The sequence below is a fragment of the Solenopsis invicta genome, chromosome 16 (assembly GCF_016802725.1).
Source record: "Solenopsis invicta isolate M01_SB chromosome 16, UNIL_Sinv_3.0, whole genome shotgun sequence".
Taxonomy (NCBI): domain Eukaryota; kingdom Metazoa; phylum Arthropoda; class Insecta; order Hymenoptera; family Formicidae; genus Solenopsis; species Solenopsis invicta.
In genome coordinates, this window is record NC_052679.1 from 21,311,595 (window position 1) to 21,339,214 (window position 27,620).

General features: G+C 38.0%; 2 protein-coding genes across 8 annotated transcripts in view; one reads left to right on the forward strand and one right to left on the reverse strand.

Moving 5' to 3' along the window:
- LOC105193215 (segmentation protein cap'n'collar) overlaps positions 1 to 27,620 on the reverse strand; it is a 112,206-nt gene that overhangs the window by 26,017 nt on the left and 58,569 nt on the right. For 6 of the 7 annotated variants that reach the window (XM_011157582.3, XM_011157584.3, XM_039459129.1 and 3 more), the window contains exons 4-7: positions 21,483 to 21,793; positions 19,892 to 20,092; positions 8,056 to 8,290; positions 7,430 to 7,654 (exon numbers count right to left, since the gene is read on the reverse strand). In XM_011157582.3, coding sequence (XP_011155884.1) covers positions 7,430 to 7,654; positions 8,056 to 8,290; positions 19,892 to 20,092; positions 21,483 to 21,793 — 972 coding nt within the window. The remainder of the gene's footprint in view (positions 1 to 7,429; positions 7,655 to 8,055; positions 8,291 to 19,891; positions 20,093 to 21,482; positions 21,794 to 27,620) is intronic. The other variant, XM_011157583.3, reaches the window with a different exon arrangement.
- LOC105193214 (ATP-dependent RNA helicase vasa) lies at positions 483 to 6,440 on the forward strand. Its single transcript, XM_011157581.3, has 4 exons — positions 483 to 682; positions 3,386 to 3,457; positions 3,554 to 5,539; positions 5,704 to 6,440. The coding sequence occupies exons 2-4, from the start codon at positions 3,392 to 3,394 to the stop codon at positions 5,782 to 5,784; spliced, it is 2,133 nt and encodes a 710-aa protein (XP_011155883.1). The 5' UTR covers positions 483 to 682; positions 3,386 to 3,391; the 3' UTR covers positions 5,785 to 6,440.

A 27,620-nucleotide genomic window follows, 5' to 3' on the forward strand; every position in this document is an offset into this window, starting at 1 on the left:
TAAAATATATGTATGTTTTCTTCTCTCAGAGAGAGAAGTATAATCTATAATCTACAGTTAACAATTAATTTATTAAAAGATCGAAGACGATATTTATAAATAAATCCTGCACGAGTATAACGGTTACGTTTTGAGCGTCCGAAATCTAACCTCGAAGATCAATAAATTCTTTTTGTAAAATTCTAACATAGTTCCTGCGTAGGTAAATATTCTTCTAAAAAATGACTTTACAACCCATTCGAGAAAAAGAGCAAGGTTTTTTTACTAACTCACTTCGGCATCTTCTTCCAAAGTGTCTCAGCGGGTGTCCTTTTTTTTTCAATCGTAAATTTCGCCCATCTTAAGGATCAAATCGTTTTAGTTTGCCGCGTATTGACAAACAAAAGAATGGAAAGGTCTGCCGGCTAGGCGCTGGAACGCTCCAGAGGGGGGGGGGGAGGACGCTCAACCATACGCATGCGCGCATTTACTCAGCCGGTTCGTCGAATAGCAGCGCGCTGCGACGGCACAGAGCTGAACAGAGCGAGTGACGCAGTTCACTACAACGTAACGGACCGGACCGTTCGATCAGGTTCTTCGTTCGCATAGAGACACGAGTAATTCGACGCCTAACTTGTAATCCGGGAGACAGAGGAAGGACGCGAGGCAATATTCCGATCAAGTGTTTTAGGAGACACACGAGGTACGTGGAGAAGCCAGCGAGATACGTTCTCGTTGCGGCCATGTCGAGACCGGCGATACTGTTTTATTATCGACCGTCCACCACGTGAGGTGGCACCATGATTTTGCATGCTCTAAACGCCGGATATCATTTTCACTGATAGCGATACGCGTTGCTTACGATTAATTTCCTGTGCGAATGTAGAATTTGACCCGGCACAAAGTGCGTCGATCACTACACAGACATGTTCTAACGTCGCATTATCCAAGAAAACCGGTGCCTCTACCTTTTTTTCTACTCGCGAAGTTCTAGGTCATAATAACAAAACGTGAGCCACAGAATTATTTTGAAGGATTTTCCGGCAACAGACGTATCTACACTGAAATCATTTTTGTCTATTCTGTTCACTAAATCGAACAATTTTCGTGTCGATGTTTCTTGTAAGAAAGCTTTCCACGTACACGCGAGGTTATTTGATCAATTATCCTATTGTGAATATTCCGAAATTCGTTCTGTTACGAACTGTAGAAAAAAAAAAAGATCACGCAAAATCGAGAGTCAAAGTTTATAAATTTGTTCTGTCTAGTAACATCAAAAAACTATAGCTATAAACTGTGCAAGTTATAAATTTGTTGTATATTTCTGGCTTATATTTCGTATTTGTCTTTATATTCGGTAACATCAAGGCTATTCTACAAAAGTTCGAATTCAAAAACCTGTTTCTTATATCTCAAGATCAATCTGTCTTCGTCTTACGTATGGTGAAACTTAGTACACCAGACAAACATCTTGAGATCTGAGAAACTATGGATTCAGAACTCAGGTCACAGCTTGCACATGTGGACATAACTCTCTTTTGTTTGCCTTTTGTTATCGCGCCCTGTTTTTTCCTATATCTTATGTAGAAAGACTTTACCATGTCAGTTATAAATCACTTAATTATTGTAGGCAGAGTTCCTTAGTAACTAGTTAAAATATTAAAAGTTAATAACTTTTAACTTGGTTAATTTTAAATAATTTAATTTTTAATTTCAACTAGTTATTTTTGAAACATTTTAATTTCTTAATTTTTTTTGCCAAGTTAAAAATTTATGTAAAAGAAAAACATAAAAGAAAAATAAATTCCCACATGAATTTTTTTTGTTATTTCATATAAATTTAATCTACAAATAAATTATTAAATTTGTTTGATGATCCACATTATAATTGTTCTGAGTAATTTAACTTTAAAAAAAACTTAGAAATTTATAATTTTATATGAATTTTATATGATGTGAGTTTGTGATCAAGTTAATATTTCTTTTTAATTAAATTAAATTAAAATTAATGGCATATAAAATTAATTTAATTACGTTAAAATTAAAATAAACTTAAAATAAAAAGTTAATTGTGAAAAGTAATATATACGCTAAATTAGAAATAGTTTTATAAAATTATAGATTATTCAAACAGTTATAACATGGATCATCAAATAAATTAAATATTTTGTAAATTAAATTTATGAAATAATAAAAAAATATTTTTTTGATGTGGAAATGTGGTATTTTATCTTTTATAATTGTTTTCTTACACAGATAATTTTTTAACTTAGGAAAGAAATTAAAGTGTTTTAAAAATAACTAGTTAAAGTTAAAAATTAAATCATTTAAAATTAACTTAGATTAATTAAGTTTGTTAAGTTTACAATCAGAAATTCACTGCCAGTAGACTGAAAGTTTATAATACATATAACATGAACTATAAATTTTCAGTGTATATCGGCATGTGGCATTAAGAGTCATTAACTTTTCAGCTTTATTATTTAACTAGTCAACCTTGTTAGAATAAATTATATGATACAAACGTATCTTATTATTACTTTTGTATAATAAGTTATTCAAATATATTAATTAACTGAAGGATAGAAAATTTTTTGAGATTCGATAACTTCTCTATCCTAAAATCATTCGACATGCTTGAAAAATTTGTACAAAAATAAATGTAATGCCAATTTTAGGGATATCTAAAAGCTAAAACAAAGCCATGGGAATATAAATTCTGATTGAGAGAATGTTAACAAAGAACATATGTACAATTAATGAGAATAGAATATTTAAGATTTGTCGAAATATATAAATAGAAACTACTGTGATGTATATTTTCATGTTCCATTAGTTTATCTATTTGTGTAATCTGCTACATCATCTTCATCCGTTAGATTCTTATATCATCAATACTTATTTCTAAGCAAGAACTTGTGTGTGCAAAAAAGCATAGCGATTTTTCAAGCATTAATATGGAGTAATATTTATTATCAAGCATTTTTACAAGATTAAATTTTTTTATTTGATTGTTATTTAGAAAAAAAAATTATTTAGAAAGTCTTGTTGCTTGTGATTGTTTATAATATTAATATTTATGTATTGTTAGTTGAATAAAATTTTAACAAAATCAAATGTTTGGATTATAAATCTAAAAATAAAATTGTTTTTTGTCAGTTTGATTCATCATACACATTACAATTATCTTTAGTTCAATCACAGGTTTATATATCGCTATTATCATTAATTTATACCTTTTATTATATACTTTGTATCAGATTAAATTACTTTTATCAGCTTGTAATCTCATTGAGATATTCTTATAGTGATTTATATTATTAAAACACAAAAATTTTCTATATAAAATTTTCCAATGTCATTACATGATATATGTTCATTTAATATGCAATATTTATTATTATAGGTAAAAATGACTGAAGAACAGTGGGGAGTTGATGACATATCGGACTTTCCTCAGGCTCCAGTAAATATGACCGTAAGATCATTTAAATAATTTTTTAAACAATAGAAATACATACAAAAATAAAATAATGATAAAATAGTCATTAATATTGACAATGTATTTTTACAGTTTGAAGGACGCGCACCTTGCTATGGTAAAGGACGTGGGGCACTCTTATTCAACAACAACGACACAGATTGTAGTGTAGGAGGCTACAATAATAGCAAACAATCAAACTATAAGGAAAATAATGACAATACTCACGAAGATTATGAAAATAAATATAGTAATAAATTTGGAGGACGCAACAGACAACAGGATAGTGATGGACCGCGCTATGGAAACAATAGAGGAGGTGACAATGATCGTAAATGGCAAGGTAATCGGCGAAACCAGGATGATGACAATGAAACTGAAGATAACGGCTTTAATGGAAACGATAGAAGCGACAGACCTAGAAGAGATAGAGATGATAGAGGTGGAAGAGGTGGAAGAGGCGGAAGAGGAGGTGGAAGAGATGGTGGTTATGGCAGAAATAGGGATAACGATGATAATGATTTTGAAGATAGGAAACCTAGGAGAGATAGAGATGATAGAGGTGGAAGAGGTGGCAGAGGAGGTCGAAGAGATGGTGGTTATGGCAGAAATAGGGATAACGATGATGATAATAACGATTTTGAAGATAGGAAACATAGAGGAAACGATGATGAATCGAAAGAAGAACCAAAGAAGAAAGAGATTTATATTCCACCAGAACAACCAAATGATGAAAGTTCCTTATTTGGGAATGAAGTAACAATGGGAATAAACTTCGATAAATATGACGATATCGAAGTAAAAGTGACTGGTGAAGGTGCACCTCGTCAAATACAATCTTTTGACCAATCCGGCCTCAGAAGTATTTTGTTGGAGAATATTAAAAAATCAGGTTATACAAAGCCTACTCCAGTTCAAAAGTACGCCATTCCGATTATAATGAGCGGCCGCGACGTAATGGCTTGTGCGCAAACAGGCTCGGGCAAAACTGCGGCATTCGTACTTCCAATTCTACACTCGCTGTTGGAGAATCAAAGAGATTTAGTTAAAACGGGTTCTTCCTGCGAACCACACGCGATTATTATATCGCCTACACGCGAACTTACTTCACAAATTTATACACAATTCAAGAAATTTTCTTTGAACTCTATCATACGTGTCGAGGTGATTTATGGAGGAACATCAATTTCGCATCAAACAAATAAAGTATTCAACGGTTGCCACGTTCTAGTCGCAACTCCAGGCAGACTATTGGATTTTATTGGACGAGGCAAGGTTGTGCTTTCTTCCTTGCGCTTTTTTGTACTAGATGAGGCTGACAGAATGCTTGATATGGGTTTTCTGCCTGATATTGAAAAGATACTAGATCATGAAACAATGGTAGCTGCAGAAGAAAGGCAGATGCTTATGTTTTCCGCTACTTTCCCGAACGACATACAAGAACTCGCTGGTAGATTTTTACGAAATTATTTATTCCTCGCAGTTGGGATTGTCGGAGGTGCTTGCGCTGATGTAGAACAGATCTTTTACCAAGCATCTGGTCAGCCTGATAAGCGAAAATTGCTCAAAGAACTGATAGAAAAGCAAAACCAACTTGGTAGTATAGAAGGTACTTTAGTATTCGTTGCACAGAAAAGACATACGGACTTCATTGCCGCTTTCTTATCGGAGAACAATTATCCCACTACAAGTATCCATGGAGATAGATTGCAAAGAGAACGAGAAGAGGCTCTATCTGATTTTAAGAAAGGAAAAATGTCGATTTTGGTAGCAACGGCGGTTGCCGCGCGAGGCTTGGATATTAAAAATGTTTCGCACGTAATCAACTTTGATTTGCCACAAACGATAGACGAATATGTTCATAGAATTGGACGAACTGGTAGAGTTGGAAATCGAGGAAAAGCAACTTCATTTTTTGATCCAAATTCTGACACGGCTCTCACTGGAGATTTAATTAAAATTTTAAAACAAGCTGGTCAACCGATACCTGATTGGTTAGAATCTGGCGGCGGTGGAGGAAGCGGAAACTACTTTATGCCAGGAAAGGGCAGAAGATTTGGCGGAGAAGATATCAGAGGCGTAAGTCACTTGTCTAAATTTTTTAAATTGAACATGTTAATACATCATTCATTTTTATTATATTCATAGTTGTTGAATAATAAAAATTATTACAAATCATAAATCAAAAAGAGTTCAAGTCAGAGTTTTTAATAAACATGAATATGAATTATTTTTCTGTGCAGAACAAGAATGCATACGGAGGTGAATGCGATGATGTTGGTTATGCACCTCCTACACCAGCAGAACCGGAAGAACAATGGTAGATTAAATGCTTTATTTTTTTTTTTTTTTTTTATTTAAAAAGTATGACAGATTCTATCGGGATTAGTGATGGTACAAATCAAGGTTTTTTTGATGCCGAATTGAATCGAATGTTTCATTGAAATTTTTAATAACAATTATTGTTAGGTTAAATTTTAATGATTCAATTCATACTCAAATAGTTAACGACGTTTCTCTAGGATTATATGCAAAAGTATATGAGCAATGATGACTATTTGTTTTCGTTTTCTTTTTCTTTAGTTGTCTATATATCGTTCTTTTATCAAAGTTTTCATTTCTTACAATATGATAGAAGGGATGTATGATGCATTTGAACTTATATTCTACCTCATAGATAAAGACTCGATAGGTTGAAGTAATTAAGTTTTAAAGTGTATGGAGCATTTTTAATTACTTTGTATAAAACTAAAAGTTATGTAGTTATTAAAAAAAAAAATAATAATTTGCCCAGTGACAATAATTACGATTTAATAATTTTTTCCTCTTAATTCAAATATATCAGTCTTCATATAAGTATATTACTGACAAATATATCGATCTTAATGTAAGTATAAATAACTCTTTGATAACGGTATTAAGTTTCAAAATACAGATAATCTCGTGGGATATAATTTCATAAAATAAAATGTATAATTAATGAATTTTTACTGTTGTCTTTTGTCATATGCTTTATTTATGTTAATCGTTATAATCTAAAGATTATATGAAAAATGTATTTTTATATTGATGTTAAAAAAGCATTTAAAACTAACAATGGCTTAAAGTACATTCTAATGCTAACAGTAACATAAAATATATTCTAATATTAAATATACATTTTATTCCCCGTGCGAATCAGCGAAAAGTTATAAATTAATATTCATGTTTCATAATTCTAGTTTATTTTACAAAATATTGTGATATTCTGTTTCTTAATGTTATATTTTTATATATTATAATAAAAAATATAACGTAATAAAGTTTTATACTTTGATAATGAAATTTTTTGTTGTAACATTTTGTTTTAAAATAAATTCCAATACATTGACAGAAATTAGTATATACTATTATTAATTACAGTAATTTGGTATATATGATAAGGATAAAGGAAAGATGATAATAGATTTCAATGAAAGTTAGGCAAATGCGACAACGTAAAGCCGTAATCACACTAGAAGTTGAGGTTGAGATTTGGTTGGAATTTAACCAATTGAAGCAAAGTTAACTTGAGATTAGTTTTCTTTCTTCGAATTAATTAAATTCCAACTCTTAAGGTCTATTCTTTTTATCTAAACTGGCTATGCTAACTTATCTTTCTTCAACGTGAAGGGAAAAAGATAGTTTCTATCTTGAATCGAATCTAAGTTACTAATTTTTGTAATTTACACAAATCTAACGAACTACATTCTATCAAATATTAAAAGAAATTTCTTATTTTTAAAAATAGTTAATTTTTGTATTTTTGAAATAAAAAAATCACTCAACTATATCTCTAAAAGATTGCATAAATATTCTTGAAACTAGCACCTCTATATTACATATTTTTTTAAATATCTATTCTTTCCAACATTTCATATATTAATAAAGCGATAGAATTTTGATATCGAGAGAAAAATGTACAAAGATGTAAGCGATGGTAGTACTTACCATCGTTCATGGCCATGTCCATTAGGTGCAAATCTTCATCATTAAGTAGGGACGAAAGAAATCCGTCAGTAGTTTGGTTGATGGAATCTGTCGTCGGTGCATGATAATACATCATATCGGTAGGTTCAGACTTGTAACTCGCGCCGCTCTCTGCACCCATTGGTTCGCTACTGTTTGTCAAATTCATCGATGTTGCCACAGCTGAACCCAAATTCGATGACCCACCTGTAACAGTGAGCAGCTTAGTTCAGACAATGAAATTTCTTAGATGATATGTTAAATTTCAGCATTTCTCCATCTTCTTTTTCATACAAAAAGTGATGACATCGGCTGGAGTTTGTATGAGTATGAGTGTATGAACGAGGTATATAAATCATTGTAAATTATACATTGAAAATTGTACATCTAATGTATGTATTAGGCTTGCAACGAGTACAGAAAATATTTTAGATAATTAAAAATTAACTTTCTTACGTTTTTGATGTATACGCCACATGTTAGCTTCATTTATCTCAACGGTAGAAATTCACATTATGAAATTCCGTAGCATCAGAGAGAAAGAGATGAATATGGCTTAATATAAAATAGGAACAAAGAGCTTCCGTACAACTTGGGGCAACACTCACCCACATTGTGGTAAGGTCCTGTTGAATTGAGATCCCCGACCGGAGGCGCTAAGGTAGGATTATGGAGCAATACGTTACGTTGCGCCTCGTAATGACTGTGACTTATGCCGTGTCCTGGATATCCAGGATGCGCTGGATGTGCGAAATGATCCGGTGCTCCCGGGAGGGATAAAAGAGATGCGAGATCTTGCCACCGCTGTTCCATGCTCATCGCTCGCATGAATGGCATGCGACCCTGAAACAAATTCAATTTTTTAAAAATTGGTCTATAAATAATTTCAATACATTACAAATAATTCTACACTAAAACATAAAAAATTTCTCAGAATTTTACATTTGAAATGCAAAATTTAATATCCAATTAGAGGACATCTGTTTTTAACGTTTAGCGTTAATAAAACTATAATTTTGAAGCACTTTATAAGTTTGATATGAATTATGTACGATTAATATCGCGATTTCATCGAATTCCCACGACACTTCGTTCGCGCTTGAAACCAAATCCACGAAATTCGTGGCGGTCGTCGACCTCCGTAGCAATTATCTGGTACATCCTATTATCATAGAATCGAACATCCATCGATCGAATGTCACGCAAGAGGAATCCTCTAACCGTCGTGCCTGTCAAATGTCAACCAGGTAGACACCTGAATTCCAGGGAGACAGGAACCCCGCTGATCGCGTAGGTGTTGGCTGCACGTAAGATCGGTAAAGGATATTAATAACAGCGGTACTGCGTGTCAAAAGTATCCTTTTCCCCTTGTAAGGGTATGCGTCAATCGTGATCGCGTGTCAATCAATGCGGAAATTATGACGGACGAAATTTATGATTGAAAAACGCAGCGCGTTTATAAGTAGCCACCAAATAAGTACAAGTGACGTGGATGGGGTTTAATTCGCGTTGAAACGATAGAAATATTTCTGTTCAGAAATAGTAATTTCTATATACTTTTCAATTGTGCATCCTTCGCCAATACGGAGCCAAGTCGTGGAGTCATGAGCGCGTGAAATAAATGTACAAATTAGCACATTAAATGTATATCACACAGATAAATAAATAAGCATCATGTTAGCATATTTCTTGTTAAGAGCGCGGAGTAATAACAGGAAACCAGAAATTATTATCTCTCCGATTCCTCTCTCGAGACGCGCGCTTTACACTTTCGAGGAAAAACATCTGCGAATTTCATACGGTTTAACAGTTATAAAAAAAAAAATCTCTCTCCCTGGCGACATGCGCGCGAAGAGAATCACGATTTGTCCGCTAATTGTGAGAGAACAGTCGCTCGCGTGTACTTTCACGAAATTTCTTCCCGTCCCAGCTCGGCTGCGGCGGCGGCGGCGACGACGGCGAGTCGCGAGGAGGAAAGGAAGGATGAGAGACGTTAGCGAGACGCTGTACATACATCGCGCGGCGTAAACGCGGTAGTAGTGCTACCGGGGGTACGTACCCACACCGGCGCCTTAATGCACGTAGGTATTGTCGCTAATGCGCCTGGGCGCAAGAAGAAGATGAATAGGGAAGCGCGCTGCCGTGCGCTGGCTGGCTGGCTGGCTCTGCGCGCCTGGGCCTGCTGCGGGATTGTTGTTCGCGGGCGCATCAATCAGTCGCCGGTGCAATCTGTCGAGCGCGACGCCTTTAAGGCGATTCTCGCTTGTCAGCGCATCTGCTGTGTAGGCCGCGCGGCACGGCGAAATGTAGGACGGGGACTTTTGTTCCACGGCGATTTGTCGTGCAGCGCGACGCACCGCGCGTTTCTAATGGCCGGACTTTACGGCTCATCCTGGTTCGACGTAACGGCCGTGATTGAGTTATAGGAAAAAAGCGTGCGCCGCGTTTAAGCCTCTCCTCTCCTCTCTCTCTCTCTTTCTTCCTCTCTCACCGCGCCGCGTGGAGAGTCGACGACGGCGGCGATTACCGTCCGCGACGCGCGGCCAAGTGCGACAGCGTCGACAGCTTTTCGCCGTGCGCCGGAACGCGACTTCCAGTTTTCAATCATCGTCGGGAATACTCGAGATTCGTTATAGCTCGCGCCGGATTAATCCATGACGGAGATCGTTAACGGACGTCGTCGCTCGCGCTGCGCGAGAAACCGAGAGGAACGGACGAGGAGCTCTCGAACGGCGTGGATTAATTTTGAGTAAAGATGCGATTGCGGACTTTTAAATCCTTTATCCGCGAGTATACGAATGCGCTCAATTTGCGCGATGGACTGTAGAGAGGAAGCGGCGGCTGTTGCATACGGAGACTTGGTCGGCCGCTAATCTCGCGATTAGATGCACGAAGCGTGATTTATCGGACAGCCGTTGGGGCTGCTCGACATACCGGCCATTCTGACGAATCCACGTCTCAAATTGGTTTGGTATCTATGCGGTAAACGAACGTTACGTTACGCATTCCTTCTCGGCTACTGGCGCTTATGATTTATGTTTCGCACACTGCGTACGCGCGGCCTCACGTACGGCGCACGTACACGTGCGTACCTCCGCTGTCCGTGTGCGCGATCTCGCTTCGCGTGCACGGGAGAGTCGTCGCGGAACGTATGAATCTGCGAGAGACTGCGAGGAAAGATATCTACGGCGGCAGATGTTTGAAACGCGCTGTCGAGGACTCGCTAGATTTCTTCCGAGATCTCTCTCTCTCTCTCTCTTTCTCTGTTTCCCTCGCTTTACCCCCTTTTCCCCTGCAGCTTTGTGCTCTTTTTCTTCTGGTATTCATTAATATCGCGCAATCTTCGATGCCCTATCAAATCCATCACGAGAGTTCGCGCAGGAACAGATCTGAGATTTGTATGAAATTGATTTTACTCTGGTTCGTTAGAAAGCGCATTCATCGCCGGTATTTGCATTTGTATTACCATTCTATCGCGCTACTTCAATCGGATATGTTTCCAATCAAAACAATCTTGAAACGGGTTCTATTAATAGTAATGAGCGTAACAATTTTAGCCAATTACCAATAACTAGCAGAAAAACAAAGTATGCGGAACGTTTGAGTTAATAAGTTTATCGTTATACGTTTTATTTATTTTTTATTTCGAACCGAACTTGCTTCACACTAGAAATATCACGTTGAATGTGCCCGTCTATTTCTCTCTCTTTAAAAGCGTCATAAAAGCGCGATCAGTTTCTCCTTTCAGGAGTAGTGTCGTCCGCAATCTTGTTTTTATTCCGCCTATAACGTCGCGGCGTGTGCTCGCGAGCTGCAGCGAAACTATTTCGATCTATTTGACAGTGATCAACTGACCGCTTGACACCTGCCATCGCCGTCGTTTAACCCACCGACGTCTCTCCACGGTCCTCGATCAGTTACCTCGAGTTACCTACTTTTCACCTCAACACGTCGCGTGTGTTTTCGTACGTGACTGCTGGCAAAGCTCGTTTCTGTCATGAAGGTTGTGAATGAAAATATTGATGGATACGGATTCAGCCCCTCACCCTTTATTACCGCGTCGCGGTATGTGGAAAAAATATATTTATGTCTGCCTTCCCGATTCCTCCTCCGTCGAGCCAGAAATTTTTCCCAGGCCTTCGCGTTCATATATCCGTAGCAAAAGGATTGATATCTCGTCCAAGGTTGTGTGGTTCAGTCGGTCGGGAGACGAGCCCTAATTAACGAAACCACTGACAATTGCGAGTTGTTCAGAACGCCGCGTTCGACGCTCGCAGGCGCCGATATCCTGCCTCCGTCTGTCGTCTGTCGTCTTTGTTGCATCGCCGCGCGTGGCCTCAATGATCATACGAAGACAGAAATTCGTTTCACACATCCTAGATAGCGCCGGCCGCGGAGGCGCATTATGCATTTCACAGTGCATAAGTCCAGCAGCTGCTTGGAATCCTGGCGGACGGAACGGACTGTGACGCCCCGTCGCGTTTCTTGGTTCTTGGTGAAAATTGCCTGGTCGGGGTGCGCGCGTACGTAGGAATTTATGGGCGACAGAAGTGCGCTAAAAACTTAACTTTCTCGCGGGACTCTTGGTATTATGTGAAATTGACGTGCATCGGGGATTTTACGAACGCGCCGCCGTTCGTAGCGCGATGAAATTTCTTATTATCGAGATGAGAATCTCTGGAACAAATGATTAATTAAATAATTCGAATACTAAAACAGCTGCGATTATCTCCATCATACATATGTCTAATAGAACTGTTAGCATCAAGATAAACTCGTTAACGTTTCCATTTTAATTTGACGGTAAATACGAAAAGATATTACGTTTGCGTCAACACGAACGCGACATTTTGAGCGATCTCAAGTTTAGACTGATCTCAAAATAGGAAGATGAATGTCGCAGAAATAATTCTGCTTATGAACAAACGGCCGATTTCCACTAGCTGCTACATCGCGAATTTGATAAATACCGGATGTTACGTGTTCGCCGTTTTGTTTAGACACAGCGCGCTGGTGGCGGAAACGGCGATCTCGGGGTAATGCGTCATCGACAAAAAGGCAAGTAATTAAAGATATACGCGAGAAAAACGTGCGCATTACCCGTGGTCGCCGGTGTGCTCTTACGACTAATGGGCAAAGATATTAATTATGATTCATTCGGATTCATAGTCATCAGATTAATGCACGCCGGCGTGGGTTAGCGCGCTCGCGCCAAGTTCTCCGGCGTGTATCCGCCACAAGTGCATCCTAATGCATCCGAGCAGCGCGTCTCCACCGGTCTCTCCCACCGCCTTTCTCATTTCCATAGCACACATTTCGTTTCTCTTATTAATTTCGTCTTACGGCCTCTCCGGCTCGCACAATCCGCCACTCGTCTCCGTCTCCGTTTCCACCGTGCGGATTGCCCTCTCTCACGATCGTCTTTCTCTACTCCTTTATCTCCCGCGCTCGACTCTCTTTCCCCGCCGCGAACCTTCGTCCGCCGGCTTTCTTTCCTCTCGATTCGTAACTCGGTGTTATACGTAAATATTGTTCGCCAGTCCAAGGATACCTGGAGGGCTCTCCTCCAGCGCTCGAGGTTCTAAGCAAATATTCAAGTGCCACGGCAAATAGCACGCTACCGGCCGCGCTCACGGCCTAGCAAATCCTTGGGCAAAGATATACGGCGGAGAAGTCCGCGTCAATCACGGCCAAAGGTCATCTGGTAGTTCTCTGCTTCTCCGATTACGAGACCCAAGCCGTAGGCTCGATACCGCGTTATCCAAGTGCGACAAACGGCAATAATGATTTATTTGCCGATATCGCCACTTGATCGGCTGTTTACGCTCCACATCATTATCTAGCAATCAACTTATTGCATCACCCTGTTTTTTCGATTAATAAAGAATGCAGATTATCCAAATATGTCACGTTTGTGAACGCGAGGTAACGAGTGCCACCGTTTTATACGTACATAGTCTTCGCAGAATACTTCTTCTACACACGACTTCTGTATAATTATCAAGAAAAAAAAGGGGGGAAAAAATAAACGTAACATTTAATCAATTTCTTTTTATCGTCTCAGGTGATATATTAGTAGGCGTTCCAACAAATTTAATACGGTTGCACTCATTAAAAGACTATACATACTAAGACTATACGGTTTGCTAATTGATTAATGCTGTAGCGTGGCATGCATTAACAGTAGTACATTTTGCATACATATTTTTCAAATTATGACCGAAGAGTTAATAGACTTATCTTTTTTACGTTAAATATTTACGAAGATCAAGCGCAACAGAAACAAGCCACAGGATAAGACGGTCAATATGCTCTTCCACGAAAATAGATATCTATCACTTCTATCCTCGAAGACATTTTGTCACGAGGATATTTTAATTATTTTAGCTTTAGTCACTTCCTACATTATTCTCTGTGTTTGTCGGACCCTGCGGGTGCACGTTGCAGTGCAGTAATTATTATCACGTCTCGACATATTCGAATTCATTCTCTCATTATTTACATGGAACTTCTAAGACATTTTGCGTTTTCGCTACCCGCAGGCGAACATCTACCTACTTTATATCTTCGTGTGCTTAATTACTAATTACTCTTTTACAATTAATTTTTGTACTAATTACTCTTTTACAATTTTTCTACCGTATGGAGCAATTTAAGTGCATCTTCCGTTGACCTCGCAATAGACGAATAAATTTTACGTTTCGTACAAATAATAAGCGATTAATTAAACTAGGCAAATAACAATTACTCATTGATTACGAATGATTTGTTCGTTACTATCGTTTGTAAAATTATGAAAAAGAACAAATAAACTCTTTTTATGAAATTTGATGAATGATAGATCAATGAAAATTCGACACGACTTTCCGAATTTCAGTTTCCTTCGGCGAATACTATTGTCCCATTTTATTTTATTTTATTTTTTTTTTTGAGAAAGTACGTTTTACTGACGCATTTCATTTATACATTTTTCTCCTACGATGTGATGATTGAATAGATTGACAATGGTCTTGCATGTGGTTACGATTTAAATAGAAAGTCATTTGCAGCTGATATTTCACAAAAAGTTCCCATAATCCATTCGTCAAGCTTATTTGTAACTTAAAAGCAGGAGGTCCTATTGCTGTCAGAACACTGTGATCATTTCAGTTTTATTTTACAAAAGAATTCGCAAGACTCAAACTATGAAAAACCGCAGGTATCAGTGGGTACGCCAATGAATGTTACCAATGTTTTTCTTCGCCTACCTCATGCTTTCATAGTCAAGAATTTTTCTAAACTATTCTTAAGCATTCTAAAGCTTTTTTAATTTCTGTTTCTCCTTTCCCAAGGCAGGGATTAAGGAATACAACGAGTATGACTATTCTGTCTGTCCAAGTGGATATGATATATAGTTCTTTTTAAAGACCAATTTAGTGCACAATATTCAAACGTTCTTCGAAAGCATAAGCTCAAAAAGATTCGTACAAAAATGACTACATAATGTATAAGAATTGAGTGTTGAGATTTAATTCAATATCAAGGACGTTTCCTTTACACCAACGTAAAGTTCTGTCATATTCTGCGTAACATTAAGCGTATTCAATAAAGTTAGTATGATCACAGTTTCCTACATCTTCAGACGCAAATAATCCATAATTTCTAAGACACATGTGTGATGCACTATGAACTACCTGTGATAGAAGTAGATGGCGCAAAAAAAGTTAGCTCGAAGCTGAAGTAGTACCACATACCCGAGGCTCTCGCAGAAGCGCCTTCCACTTCGCGAAGGAAATAAAAAAAAGGATCCGACGATAACGTCAGAACGTGTGCCACCCGACTGTAATGGGTCGCATTACGTGTCCGTCGTTTGTATCTCGGTGTATATGCTAACATGTAGCAATTACAGGTGACTGAGGTCAGTGTTAATACGACGGTCGCGTGAGAGAGGAGCTCCAAAAATGATATGGCTCGCGAGCGGCGACGGCGCGTTTTCTTGCGTAAGCCTTCTATATAATACGCACGACACATCCTCCTCCTCCGTAGGCAAAGGTCCCGGGCGTAGGAATATATTAATTTAGTGTACTCATTACGTATTGAAAGACCCGCGGACGCGACGCGCGGAGTATGTAATACTTCTCCGACGGCGGTTGCGTGTAATGACAGTTCTACATGCGGGACGCAAGGTCGCATGACCGCGTGTGTGTACATGTGCGCCTTTGTGTATGTGTGCGCGCGCGCGCGTGCACGCATGTACAGTCGCTTTGGAAGCGAACTTTAGCGAATTTTTGAGATTTCGGATTCGAACCGCTGTTCAATATGTTCCCGAGCATACGCAGTTAGTGCTCCAGAAATGCGATTCGGAAAAAACAAACGCATAGCGATGTTAACTGTTTAGTTATCGCGCGTGATTAAATATTCTCATGCGCATGATAGTTACAACGCAATGTATTTTGACTTTTTAGCGTTTTGCTCTTCAATGTAATGTCGCGCGTTTAATAGAATATAAACACAAAAGCTAGTTTTTCTCGTGAGAAAAACAGATTACGTTTCTAGAATTAATAGCAGATCACTAAGTATTCTTAGTTATTAACTCCGATATATGTCTTTTTTTTTATCCATCGAAACCTTGCTCGCGAGACCTTGCGCTGATCTTTACCTGCTTCTTTACTTTATTCCACGTGTGAATGACAGTTATCATATCTGTTATCGCGCCATGTTTTTTTTTACATTTTTATTTGGTTATCGTAATATTGAGCAATTAGTGTAATCTACCTGAAGAAGACCTTCGTCCAATATCAGACTCCAACATTCTGTATTCCCTTGACACGTGTGCTCGTTCGTCTGCGGATGAGGTTTGACGAAGGCTTGCTGCACGTCGTTCATGTGTACCCTCTTCACTCGAAATACGAATTAGGCACGAGATACGCGCACCGGTACTTCGTACTGACGTCAAATTAATCAAATACTACTAAAGAAACAATTTTTTTTCCTACAAGAAACTTCCACCCTGCGACAAGAATTGCACATCCATCCGTCGACATACGAAATCTAATTAATCAGGTACAATTTTTGTTAGTTCATTGTACTGCGTTATTCCAAGATGTTATTCCTGTATTCGGACGAATATTTCAGTCCATTGGCGATTCTGCGATATGCGAAATATCATTTTGAAAGGCACGACGAGGAGATTTATGTATTCAACGTGGGCGGTCTCACGGAGTGACTTGAGAAGGGTTTCTTGGTCTCGTTCAAATCGCTTCGAGCATCGTATAAATGAACGTGATGCGTTTCATAGAGATAGTCATTGTACTAGGTGGCTTTATCACTCGCACACTTATATCTCACGTAGTTTAATCTTCGTCTCGATAGCGTATTACGCATCGTAGAATTTACTGTTCACGTAACACCAAGATCCTTGAGATTAGACCGCGGGCGTACGAAACTTTATGCAAATTATCAACCTCGCAGTAGAACCGAATGTCGGCTCGCGTCAAACGTACAAGGCCGGAACGGAGCGATCGCGGAAGTCCAACGTCCTCATTTTGCAACCAGTTTTTGTTATTGACAATACAAAGTGTCTTCCCGGGTGATGTCTGGGCGGGAAACTTGTTGGTATTCTCGAAGGCGTGGTCTACTAGCGTGGTCTACCTCAAGATCTTAACTTCTTCTTCTTCTTCTTCTACGAGAACCGTTCGAACGTCGCACTATCAGCAGAATCGCGCTCGACTAAAGAAACCTTTCGGAACCGTTTATCGCGCCCATCATCCGGACCGGATGTTCGCCAGCGAGACCGCCTTTTCTCGGGTGATCGTCGAGAGCTGACTTTTCCGCGAGATCAGCGTTCACTTCCAGCCGCGTGTCGTCCGCGAGTGTCAGCACCGACCTCCAGGATCACAAACATCGCGATCGCGTCCACCGCGGTTTATGGTAGTAGGGGCCCGTGCCACCTCTCTCATTGGCGGGGCTTTTCAGACGTGTTCCTCCACGTGCACGCGAAGAAGTCTTGCACACGTATGCGTTGCGTCACGTCTCGCTGGACGGACTCGCCGTGGACTATCCGGGTAGGTCATTGTCACGATCGTCCTCTCCTGCGCCGATGTGATTTCTCGACGGGACGTATTGTACGACGTGCTCCGACAACAACGTTAGAATTCATGTCCGGGGAAACGTCGACTTTCTAGAGGGAGTTCTTCGGGATGCTTTCGAATCCACGGTGGCTTCGTTTTGAGTAATACAACTTACGCGTACTTCGTTAAGCCGCTCATATATGGGATTTTTAGAGGTTCAACGCATTTTTTATTTATTTATTCTTTTTTGTACGTTGTTAGAACTCGGTACGTGTAAATATTGAAATACGACGGTAAAATGTGTTATAAATGCTGACTTAAATATTTAAATGCACGTAAAGTACATATATACAATTGCATTCTTTCTATCAATATGTCAGAGCTTCGAGAGCAACGACAAAAGTAATTCAGTTTATTGCTAATTCCTTTACATACCTTCCTGCTTTCACATTTCTGGGTTATTGGAAAGATACAAAGACAATTATTATATCACGTAGTATATATACGGCTATATAACTGAACTGCCATTCGCGTTATCGGTCAGCTACCGTCTGTGATAAAATGTAATTTATGTTTTATAAAATACACGTCGCCCATAGTACAGGCGATCTCAGAAGAATCAAGCTTACACGTATGGCTTTCTCTAATGGGCATAACCTATTCGAGTCTAAAACTCGTTCTGCGCGTGCTATAAAATTCTATAATGCTATAAAATGATAATGAGCAGGAAAGAGTCTTAAATGCGCCGAGCGATATCTCTTCTAAATAAAGTGCTAAAAATAGATCTTTCAGCTTATAGCTCTGGGAGCACAATGAATAAATTTTGGAAAAGTGAAAGCAAATTGGAAAGGCCATGTTTTAATTCTTTAAAAGACGAAAATATACGATATCCGAAATAGGCAAGAAAAATAAAAGACGAAAAAAAATTTAATTGTTATTAATTATGGCGAATGGAGTTTTTCTCGAAAATAATTATTATTGTTAATTGTCACTAATTCCTAAAAATTTTAAAGAGATAAATCACCGTTATATTCGTTGCCGCGTATTACGTTAAACAAATTGTCATTGGTAATAAATCATAAACGAATTCTTCCGGAAAGATCACGCAAGATATTTTTATATATTGATATCGCGAGTTATACAAGCAGAAAGCAACTTCTATCTAACAAGTAATAATTATAATCAACGTGCTGGCCTTTTATGAAAATGCACGCGAATCTGTGACAACGATTACCACTAAATACAAACAGCATATTTTAACTGTCCAACATGACAGCATGATACACCTATTAAAATAACGAGTTGTGATGGTCGTTTATGATTACCGTGTTTAGATTGCTAGATAACAAAACTTGTAAAAGAATCGATTTACAGGTAATCGCTATAAAACTTTGAAAACAAAATATCTTTATAGGTAATATGGCAACTGTACGGGCAACATGTAATTAAAATGCAAATTGGTATTTCTCTTCAAATTGTTTTTGTTTCCGTCGTGGTTTTACTTTGTTAATTGTATAATTACGGTTATTATATATTATGTGACCGTGAGAATTAAAGTTCACGAATTAAATTTTTCGGGAAAAAGCACGAATTGCAGAAGCGATCCATTTTTAATTAAAATGCAAAAGTTATAATGTGTAATAGTAGTATAATCGTAGGGTCCTCCTAAAAGGGGGTGTGGTGCCGCGAGAATGGAGCCGCAGCGGTGTTTTTGCGGTCGACGTTGTAAATAAAGAGTGTCCCGTTTATGGACCGTAAACGCCGCTCTAACTGTGCGGCTTTGCGCGCCGTTCTTATCTTCTCGACGTTTGTTTCCTACTTCGTATATCACAGGCTGCACCACGTGGTATCATCGCGCCATTTCGAACCTCTCATTAACGGAATGTCGAAAAATCGCAAATACTACGGCCATTCTCGGCGACAACGTCCGCATCTCTTTCAGCGTCTCTCAAAGCTGCGCGCATCTCGCGAAGAGTATTAAAACGACAGGAGAGTCGCTCTAGTTAAACGTGTTATCGCGAGCTGGATGATTTTAAAACCGCGGTTGTATGAAAGAATACGGCTGATAGGTGCGAGGCGATTTAAAATAAAATTAAAACCCTGGTAGTTTTGTTTACACAAAGATTATTGAGACGTATTAAGCGACATCGGAGACTGTTATTACAGAGACGATAATTCAACATCCATGACACTCGATTAGAAACGGCGTCAGATAGCTCAAGATAATTTTTCATTGGTTCACTTAAGCGACATATATATTCGATAGGAGAGTTACCTGTGTACTTTGTACATAAATCATTATATTGTCGCAATCATAGTGACATTGTATACGCAGTAATGAGAAGCACTGGCCTTGGTTCTAACCTACGGGCAATGAAATCAGGGTCGTTCGTACCTGGAAGGAGCGGTGGTGTGGATGATGGGGATGATGAAACTGCGGTGTGTGAATCATGTCGCCGGTCTCGGGATCCTCGCACTTAGATGACTTCGCGACCTCGGTGTTACTCGAGGCGGTAATGGCCGCGTCGCCCTCTGCACTAGCCGAGTCCTCAGCAGTCTCGTGCTTCTTCTTCTTTTTCACTTCCGGCTTCGTTTCCTAATAATCAATCTTTATATAATGATCACGATATCGCAGCTTCGCCAAAGACAGCAAAGAAATAATATAGATCAGCAGAGTCAACATATATAAATTAGAGATGTGTGAATGAAGCATTTATGGGGTCGAATTGAATCTTTGATAGCATTGTTCGAAATTGAATTGAATAGAATCTGAAATTTTTCACGTCAAATCAAATTGAATCTCCTTGATTCGAATACAAATTAAATTCAAATCAAATTTTTCTAGATTTACGGTACATAGAAGTAATAAAATATTTCCAATAATGTTGCAGATACTTTTTAATAAATGCAAAAAAATTTATTCTACTATAACAGTCGCCAAAATTTTTGAAAATAATTACAAAAAAAGTGTGCTAAGTAAACATTTATAATAAGTACTAGACAATAAAGTGTGAGAATTATTATATTGATAAATCAGCATGGAATACTTATTATACAATGTTACTGTCGAAGCGACAGTATTTTACTGCATTTTATTAGGAAAATATAATGGAGCAATTTTTAATTTTATTCTAAATTCTATAAAATTATGATAAAAATCTATGAAATGTTGAAACAAATTTACGAAAATATTTATCTATTGTATACACACATTTTTGAATAGTTGATAAAATTTAGAAATGATAAAAGTTTTGGAAATCGACAATTAGGTATGAAAATTGGTATAAGAAGATTGATATAAGATTAGTCGCGGTAAAAGTGAAACAATCAAAATAGGCAATCAATTCGAAATCAAATCATTAATGATTTAAAATTCTCAAATTTTTCAAACTATTTACACGTCTCTAATAACACACATAACTTGATGGTTTTTTGCTTTTGGTCATCTCTTCGAAATCTTTGCGATTCTGATTATTTATGTATTTATGTATATAAATATACACATACATATATATTTATATATATGTTTTTGTTTTTTGTAATTAAATAAAAAAGTACGGTTATCTAGCTTAGCCCATTAGTCTTCCTATATCCCATTTATGATATAAATATTTTATTAATAAAAGATTTAAATAACACGTTTAGTTTACTTAAATAAAAATTATATAATTATATTATTATATAATTTAATATTTCAACATAGAGTTTAAAAAGACAAAGACTATTTATTGCCGAAATTGATGTAAAAATAAATCTTATTTTGTACAAATTCTTAGTTTGTAAACAATAAAAATATCGACTCACAATGATAAACAGCATTTTGAAAGATATTTACAAAAATAAAATAGAAGCCAATAAAATTTTATGATCTATCTCGCAACGTGATCAGATCAGTAAAAGACAGACGAAATATTAACATACTATTTCTCACAAAGCATTAAATTGTCTTTCCAAATAGAAGATGCGCGCAAAGATATCCCACAAACCTCTGGTTGAGCCTCATCGAGACCAACGAGCTGAAGCGCCTCCTCGAGATTAAATTCGTCGGGCAAGTCTAGAGTATCGTTGCTGAGAAGGCCTTCTACGCCGGCGGTTTCCAAGAGACTACTTCCAAGTAACTCTGAAGTAAAATCATGCTCGAGTCCTAGAGTGTCGTTTAGACCCAGAGACTCATCGGTTAAGTCTGCCAAAGGATGATTGTTCAAACCCAACGATGCTTGGGTGAGAAGCGGGTTGTCCTCTTCGACGATGCTACTTCCACTTCCGTTCTGATTACCAGAGCTGAGAATATATTCGCCTGTAAAGACACAGATATTCGCTCGAGATGTTCGACAAATCGAAACTTAACTATGTAATTCATTTTACGAAACCCGATCAACGAAAAAGAGACGCGATTCTAATATTATGTGATTCATCCAGAGAAGCACGCGTGCTTCAAAGCGGCAGGTGATGAAACATAAGTGAACGTAAACAAGTTCGCGTGCAGTCGCAAGGTTCACGCAGAGATCACTCGAGAATACTTAATTAGTCGTCTAATTGCATAGTGCGATGTTATACAGGTTTCTTATCCATCCTATTATGCAACTTTGTTCGGATACAACATCGACAACTATTACTAGAGGTTTCTTTTATACACATTCTACATTTTTTCATCCAGCAACATAGTCGTTACAGAATCATTTTGCTTCATTATTTTTGCATTATTTTGTTTAAAGTTAACTGATTTAATAATGCATATACATATTTACTTATTTGCATTTATAATGATTAAAATTAAAAATCATTTGCATATTTCTACATATTTACATCGGAGATTAAGAGTTAAAACAGAAAAACAATAATTATTTTAAATAGGTATATATCTGTATGACATCTGCAATTAACACTAATGTTTATGATTGCTTTAATTACAGCACATATCAAATATATAATTATTAATTCTACTTATAACCATATTTGCAATGCTTTGACACGGAATAATTATGGCACTTGACTTCATTGAAAATCGTTCAGTTATTTAAAAAGTTACTTATTGTTTTAGTTATATTAAAATCACTATCATATTCGTTCATATCACGCAACAAAACCGTTAGTCTAAAATATCTTCGCTATTTATGTATCCACCCTATCAACAAAGTAATTAGTAGCATCGTGATTAATCGTTTATCGTATACCGCCTTATTACGCGCACATGAATTGTGAGAAAAAATAAATTCACAACATTTCACTGCACCGAATAAACTAATGACTCGGCAGAAACGACGGATCCGAAGCGCGCCGCTCGAAAACTGGCAGCTAGCGACGGGCAGGAAAAAATTTTAGAGGAACGGGGGAGAGAAAAAAAACTTAACTAATTGAGGGACAAAGAGGGGTGTTGTCGGAGATCCACCTGCTAGTTCTAACAGCCCTCGTATGTTCCCGCCCTACAGCCAATCGGCGCGAGCGCCTCGTTTCATCCCGCATTGCGCACGCATGAAAAGATAACATGAACAAGGCTGTTTGGGTCGTTCACGGTTTCCAAAATGCGCAACGGATAACTAACGCAATGTACTTCCATACGTCTCGAACAGACAGCTAACATTTTTATAGCCAAACAATAAAAACTTTCGTGTTGAAAAATTGTTCGTCCATTTTTTTTTTTTTTTTTGAAAATTGTTCAACGTTAAAATATTGTTTTTTGAGACTGTACAACAATTTTCAATGTTATAAATGATAAATGTAAAGAGAGAGAAAAAGTTTTCAATAAAAATGATTAAATTAATTGAATTACTCACTCATAGAAACTAAAGATACTTAATATTTTTGTCATAATTATACATATTATTGTTTAATAAAAATAAAATATTGTGAGTGATATAAATAATTTAATTTTTACCGTAAAATATTTAATAAATAACTAAACGAAATGACTAAATATATATTTATCCTATGTTATAAACTTTGGCAATGATAAATTTCTGAAAAAAAGACTTACTACATTTGTATAAAATATAAAATTGAACGGTGCTCTGTTCATATCGAGCAATAACATATTTTATTTAAATTTTAGGCATTTGGATTGGATTTTTCTTATTTACGATTATTATTTGCTAGAACAGCTTCGATATTTCCTCAAAACATCAAGTAAAAGGACTTCTAGAATTTCTACCTGGACTTTTTTTGGTCAAAACATCGATAATATCGAGCAGCTCGAGCGAGCTACTTCTACGTGTGAAACATTTCTATCGAACACAAAGGCGTACTCCTTTCTCTCCTCGTAACCGGGCGATGTGTTATTAGAGATAATAATCTCATAAAATAATAATTCCTCTTTCGGGGGCTGCCTGAAACCCGGGCAGGTTCGCCTGACGACGGACAGGTTGACCGTGAAAGAGGAGGATTTTCGTCCTGCGTGGTTCCTACCGGTGAGTGCCGGTGCCTCCCAGTAAAGAGAGAGATCGCACCTTTCGGATGCCTATTACATTAACGAGTGGTAGCGGCCATTGTCTGGCCCAAATGCGAGGCCGACCGCGCGATAATGGCCGTCTATAATTTGAGGGAAGTCAGCCCCTTCCCGTTCGACGTAAAGCCTATTTAAAGCCCGCTGGAATTACGAGGTGAAATTACTTCCACATACGCAGGGATGAAGTGTGCGTAATTGGCACAAGCGTAATTTTTAACCGGTTGCAGTGTAACTCTTTTTGTGGCGTTTCATTGTCGTGCTCTTTTTGCTCTTTAACAGATATTTACAAAATGTAATTTCTGTTACGTCTTTATTTCCACAATAGAAATTTGGCACATGTAATCGTATATATAAGCATTGAAGATATAAAACATTTGTTTTCCTTCTCCAATAAAAAAAAAAATCTAATGAATATGTAACAAAAATGATTTACGAATAAATGTTATTTCAGTTAATTTGAAGTTACGACATAAATGTGGGAAAATCTACTTGTTTTGCTTTTTTTATACAAAAAAAATTAATATCAAATCAGCAATCATTGTTTCATATATAAGCAAAAATGTAAATCTTCTTCAAAAAATTTATAATTTTAAACAGACACGATTTGCTTACATAAAGAAAAAAATTTTCTTGATGTAAGCAAATTATGTCTGTTTAAGATCATAAATTCTTCCAAGAAGATTTTATATTCTTGCTTATATATGAAACAAAGAATGTTGATTTGATACTAAATTTTTTTCTGTGTAGATAATATTAGCGTGAGAAAATTTTTGTAATAAGAAAAAAATATTACATATTCTTCAATGGATTTTCTTTGCTAATATATGTTGCTTTAGAAAATCTATTCGTCTCACACGCATAAAATTTCTCTTTACAAAAGGATATACCGATTCCATTTATCACAAACCCTTCATACAAAAAAAAATAACACTTAATATACAAAATATGATATATTGGTTTTTGAAATTGCATTAAATCATAAGGGTTCAAAGTTTGAGGAGCTTTCGATCGTATTAAGTTCGCTGCAATTGCTGACGATTATCATTTCAAGGAGCAAATAAGAAAGTCTTGGTTTTCCTCGATGCTCGAGATTCTGCTGTCGAAATGGATTTTCCTTCGACCAAGCCCGTCGCACGGAATTCGCTCTATCACGCTGCATCTAATGGCGCGGCCCTCCGGCTTTTTCAATTCCACGGCTTCTTTGAAGCCTGCGTTCGGCTTTTTCCACGGCCACGGGAACGTCGACAGATCATTTCTCATATTTCGCGCACACGCTTAACGACCATTTTCTTCCGCCCTCTCTCTCTCTTTCTTTTTCTCTCCCTTCAACCCGACGATCCGCCGCGTTGGATAATAATTCTTGCATTACTCGACAGAATTTTCGGTGCCGACGATCCTGTGCCGAGGACCAGTAGAACGCGTTCTTGTTCGACCTCTTGCCGATTCGTTTACAGACGGCGTGTCCGACGGGACGCCGGAAGAGAATCTTCGAGGCCGAATACGGCGGCACGATTGTCCTATTCCCGGGGGCGACAATACGTATACGTGTCACGATAATCTCGTGTCCGTACCCTTCGACAAAGGGTGACAATACCAGTACCAGTTAACTCCAGACCGGAGCTTGACGTCTCATTTGAAGCCGAAGGAGCACGCGAATCGTCGCGCGTCACCTGCCGTGAACGATAAATCGTAATTGCGATCATCAATCCTGCCGCTGATCAATGTCGAACTATCGGCTGTTTCGTCGAACGACTGTGCGAACCGGTCGGTCGGTTAGATGGACGCGTCCTCGATGTGTCTTATACTTATCATATCTCTTTAAAAGCTTCTGGTTGATCTTTTTAGTTAAACATGGAAGTTTATTAGAAATTTAACGCGATTAAACTCTAACGGGAAGAAAATTAATAGCTTTAACATATTCAACTTCGAAGAATGTACGAAGGGAAAAATATAGCTAGTACTATACGCAGCGATAGCATTAACGTAAATTTTGAAACGAATATATTTCTTACTAATTTGCTAAATTATTCGAAATGTATTTTATGCGTCTTTTCATACAAATCGAGTTAAATTTCCTACAATAGTACTCAACAAATATGTTTTTGTTGATTCTTTTAGTAAAAATATTGCGTTTGCAATAATAAGACCTAAACTAATTAGCAACCATGACTGTTCATTAGCCATTGCATAAATTTGCATAAAGCTTTCTATTGAAAAAGTATTCGCAAACTTTTTCCTGATTTCGTTTTTAATAAACATAAATCGCATTCAGGATATTTTATAAGATACAATTATTTATAATCGTCAATATATGTACGCGATCGGAAAATATTAATTATTCATTAATAATTGAGGCTAAAGTCGAGGCGAAAAGCTATTCATAGACAATTATATAGAGTTTAAAAAGAATCGACAAGACACGATATGTGTAAACTGTAACTCTCTCTTAAACATTGTCGATCTAGCGTCGCATGTCTGTTGTCCGATTAAGACAAATTGCCGTTAAAGCAACTACACGTGCTTGTGTTACGCAATACTCCGAGTCGCGCTGCAATACTATACAAATACAGTCACTTGACGCTTTTCTATGCATACCTTTGTCCACTAGATCCTAATCCAGGACGTCAAAGAACTCGGAAAGTAATCCAAAACTCCGTTCACAACAGTAACCACAATGGCAGTACTCGAGTCACTGAACTATTGCGTATTAATTGCAAATAACTGGCAGGATACGCTCAAGTTCTCGCACTAGACACATCGTTTTTATAAATTTGCAGCTCGAATAGCAACGTCGTTCTCCAAGAACAGCGTCAATCTCCAGCTAGAACATCGATCTTTCATAGCGGCTAACTTCGACAAGGAACAAAATGCCTAGTCAAACAACTAATCCGTCCGCCAGAACTCCCAAGGTGCAGGTTAATCCTTAGCGCATTCCTTAGCGCCTTTGAATGTTTCACTGGCGCCTTTCGTAGTCTCACGTAAACGACCTTAAATGGTCGTTATTGCTGTCGTCGACGGCAGCCAAAAGGTTTCCGACTGGACTTTTGATTGGGAAAAATTGCGAAAACTCGACGCACACAAGTCAGACTGTATCGGACTGGTCTAGACTGGCCTGAACCAGATTCGACTGGGGACTGAATGAGGGATACCCTTTATCGCTTCGTGGCGTGGATCGCCTTTGCGTTATACGATCCGATCTTGAGGAGAATCATAATACCCGGGCACCGCCGACAGACGAGTTCGAAGCGAACGCAGCATGGAGTCGACTGATAGACTATCGCGTAGCCAGGCATTGCCTAACCACGGGCTGGTCGAGTATTGTGCCAAGCCACGGGCTCTCCGTTAAAAAACGGACCAATCACGACGGGGTTGGCTGTTACTCCAATATGGCTGCCAGACAATACGCGGCTCGGAGGCGAGGTGGGAAGAGAGGGAAGGTCTCTCTACCCGTAATGCCATTCTCCGGCTCCCCACTGCGATCCGGGAACGTATACCCGGGCTTGATCCGCTCCTCGTTGCCGTGCCACGGGCTTAGTCAGGGGTGCATCTTGCCCTGGCATAGCCCCGAGTCATCCCCCGACTTAGCAACCTCCCTCTCGCCTTCAGGATCGCGCCAATTGCTCCAATAGCGTTTGTCGTAACATCGGTCGCAGTGGCAATCAGTTTTACAAGGTACGATCTT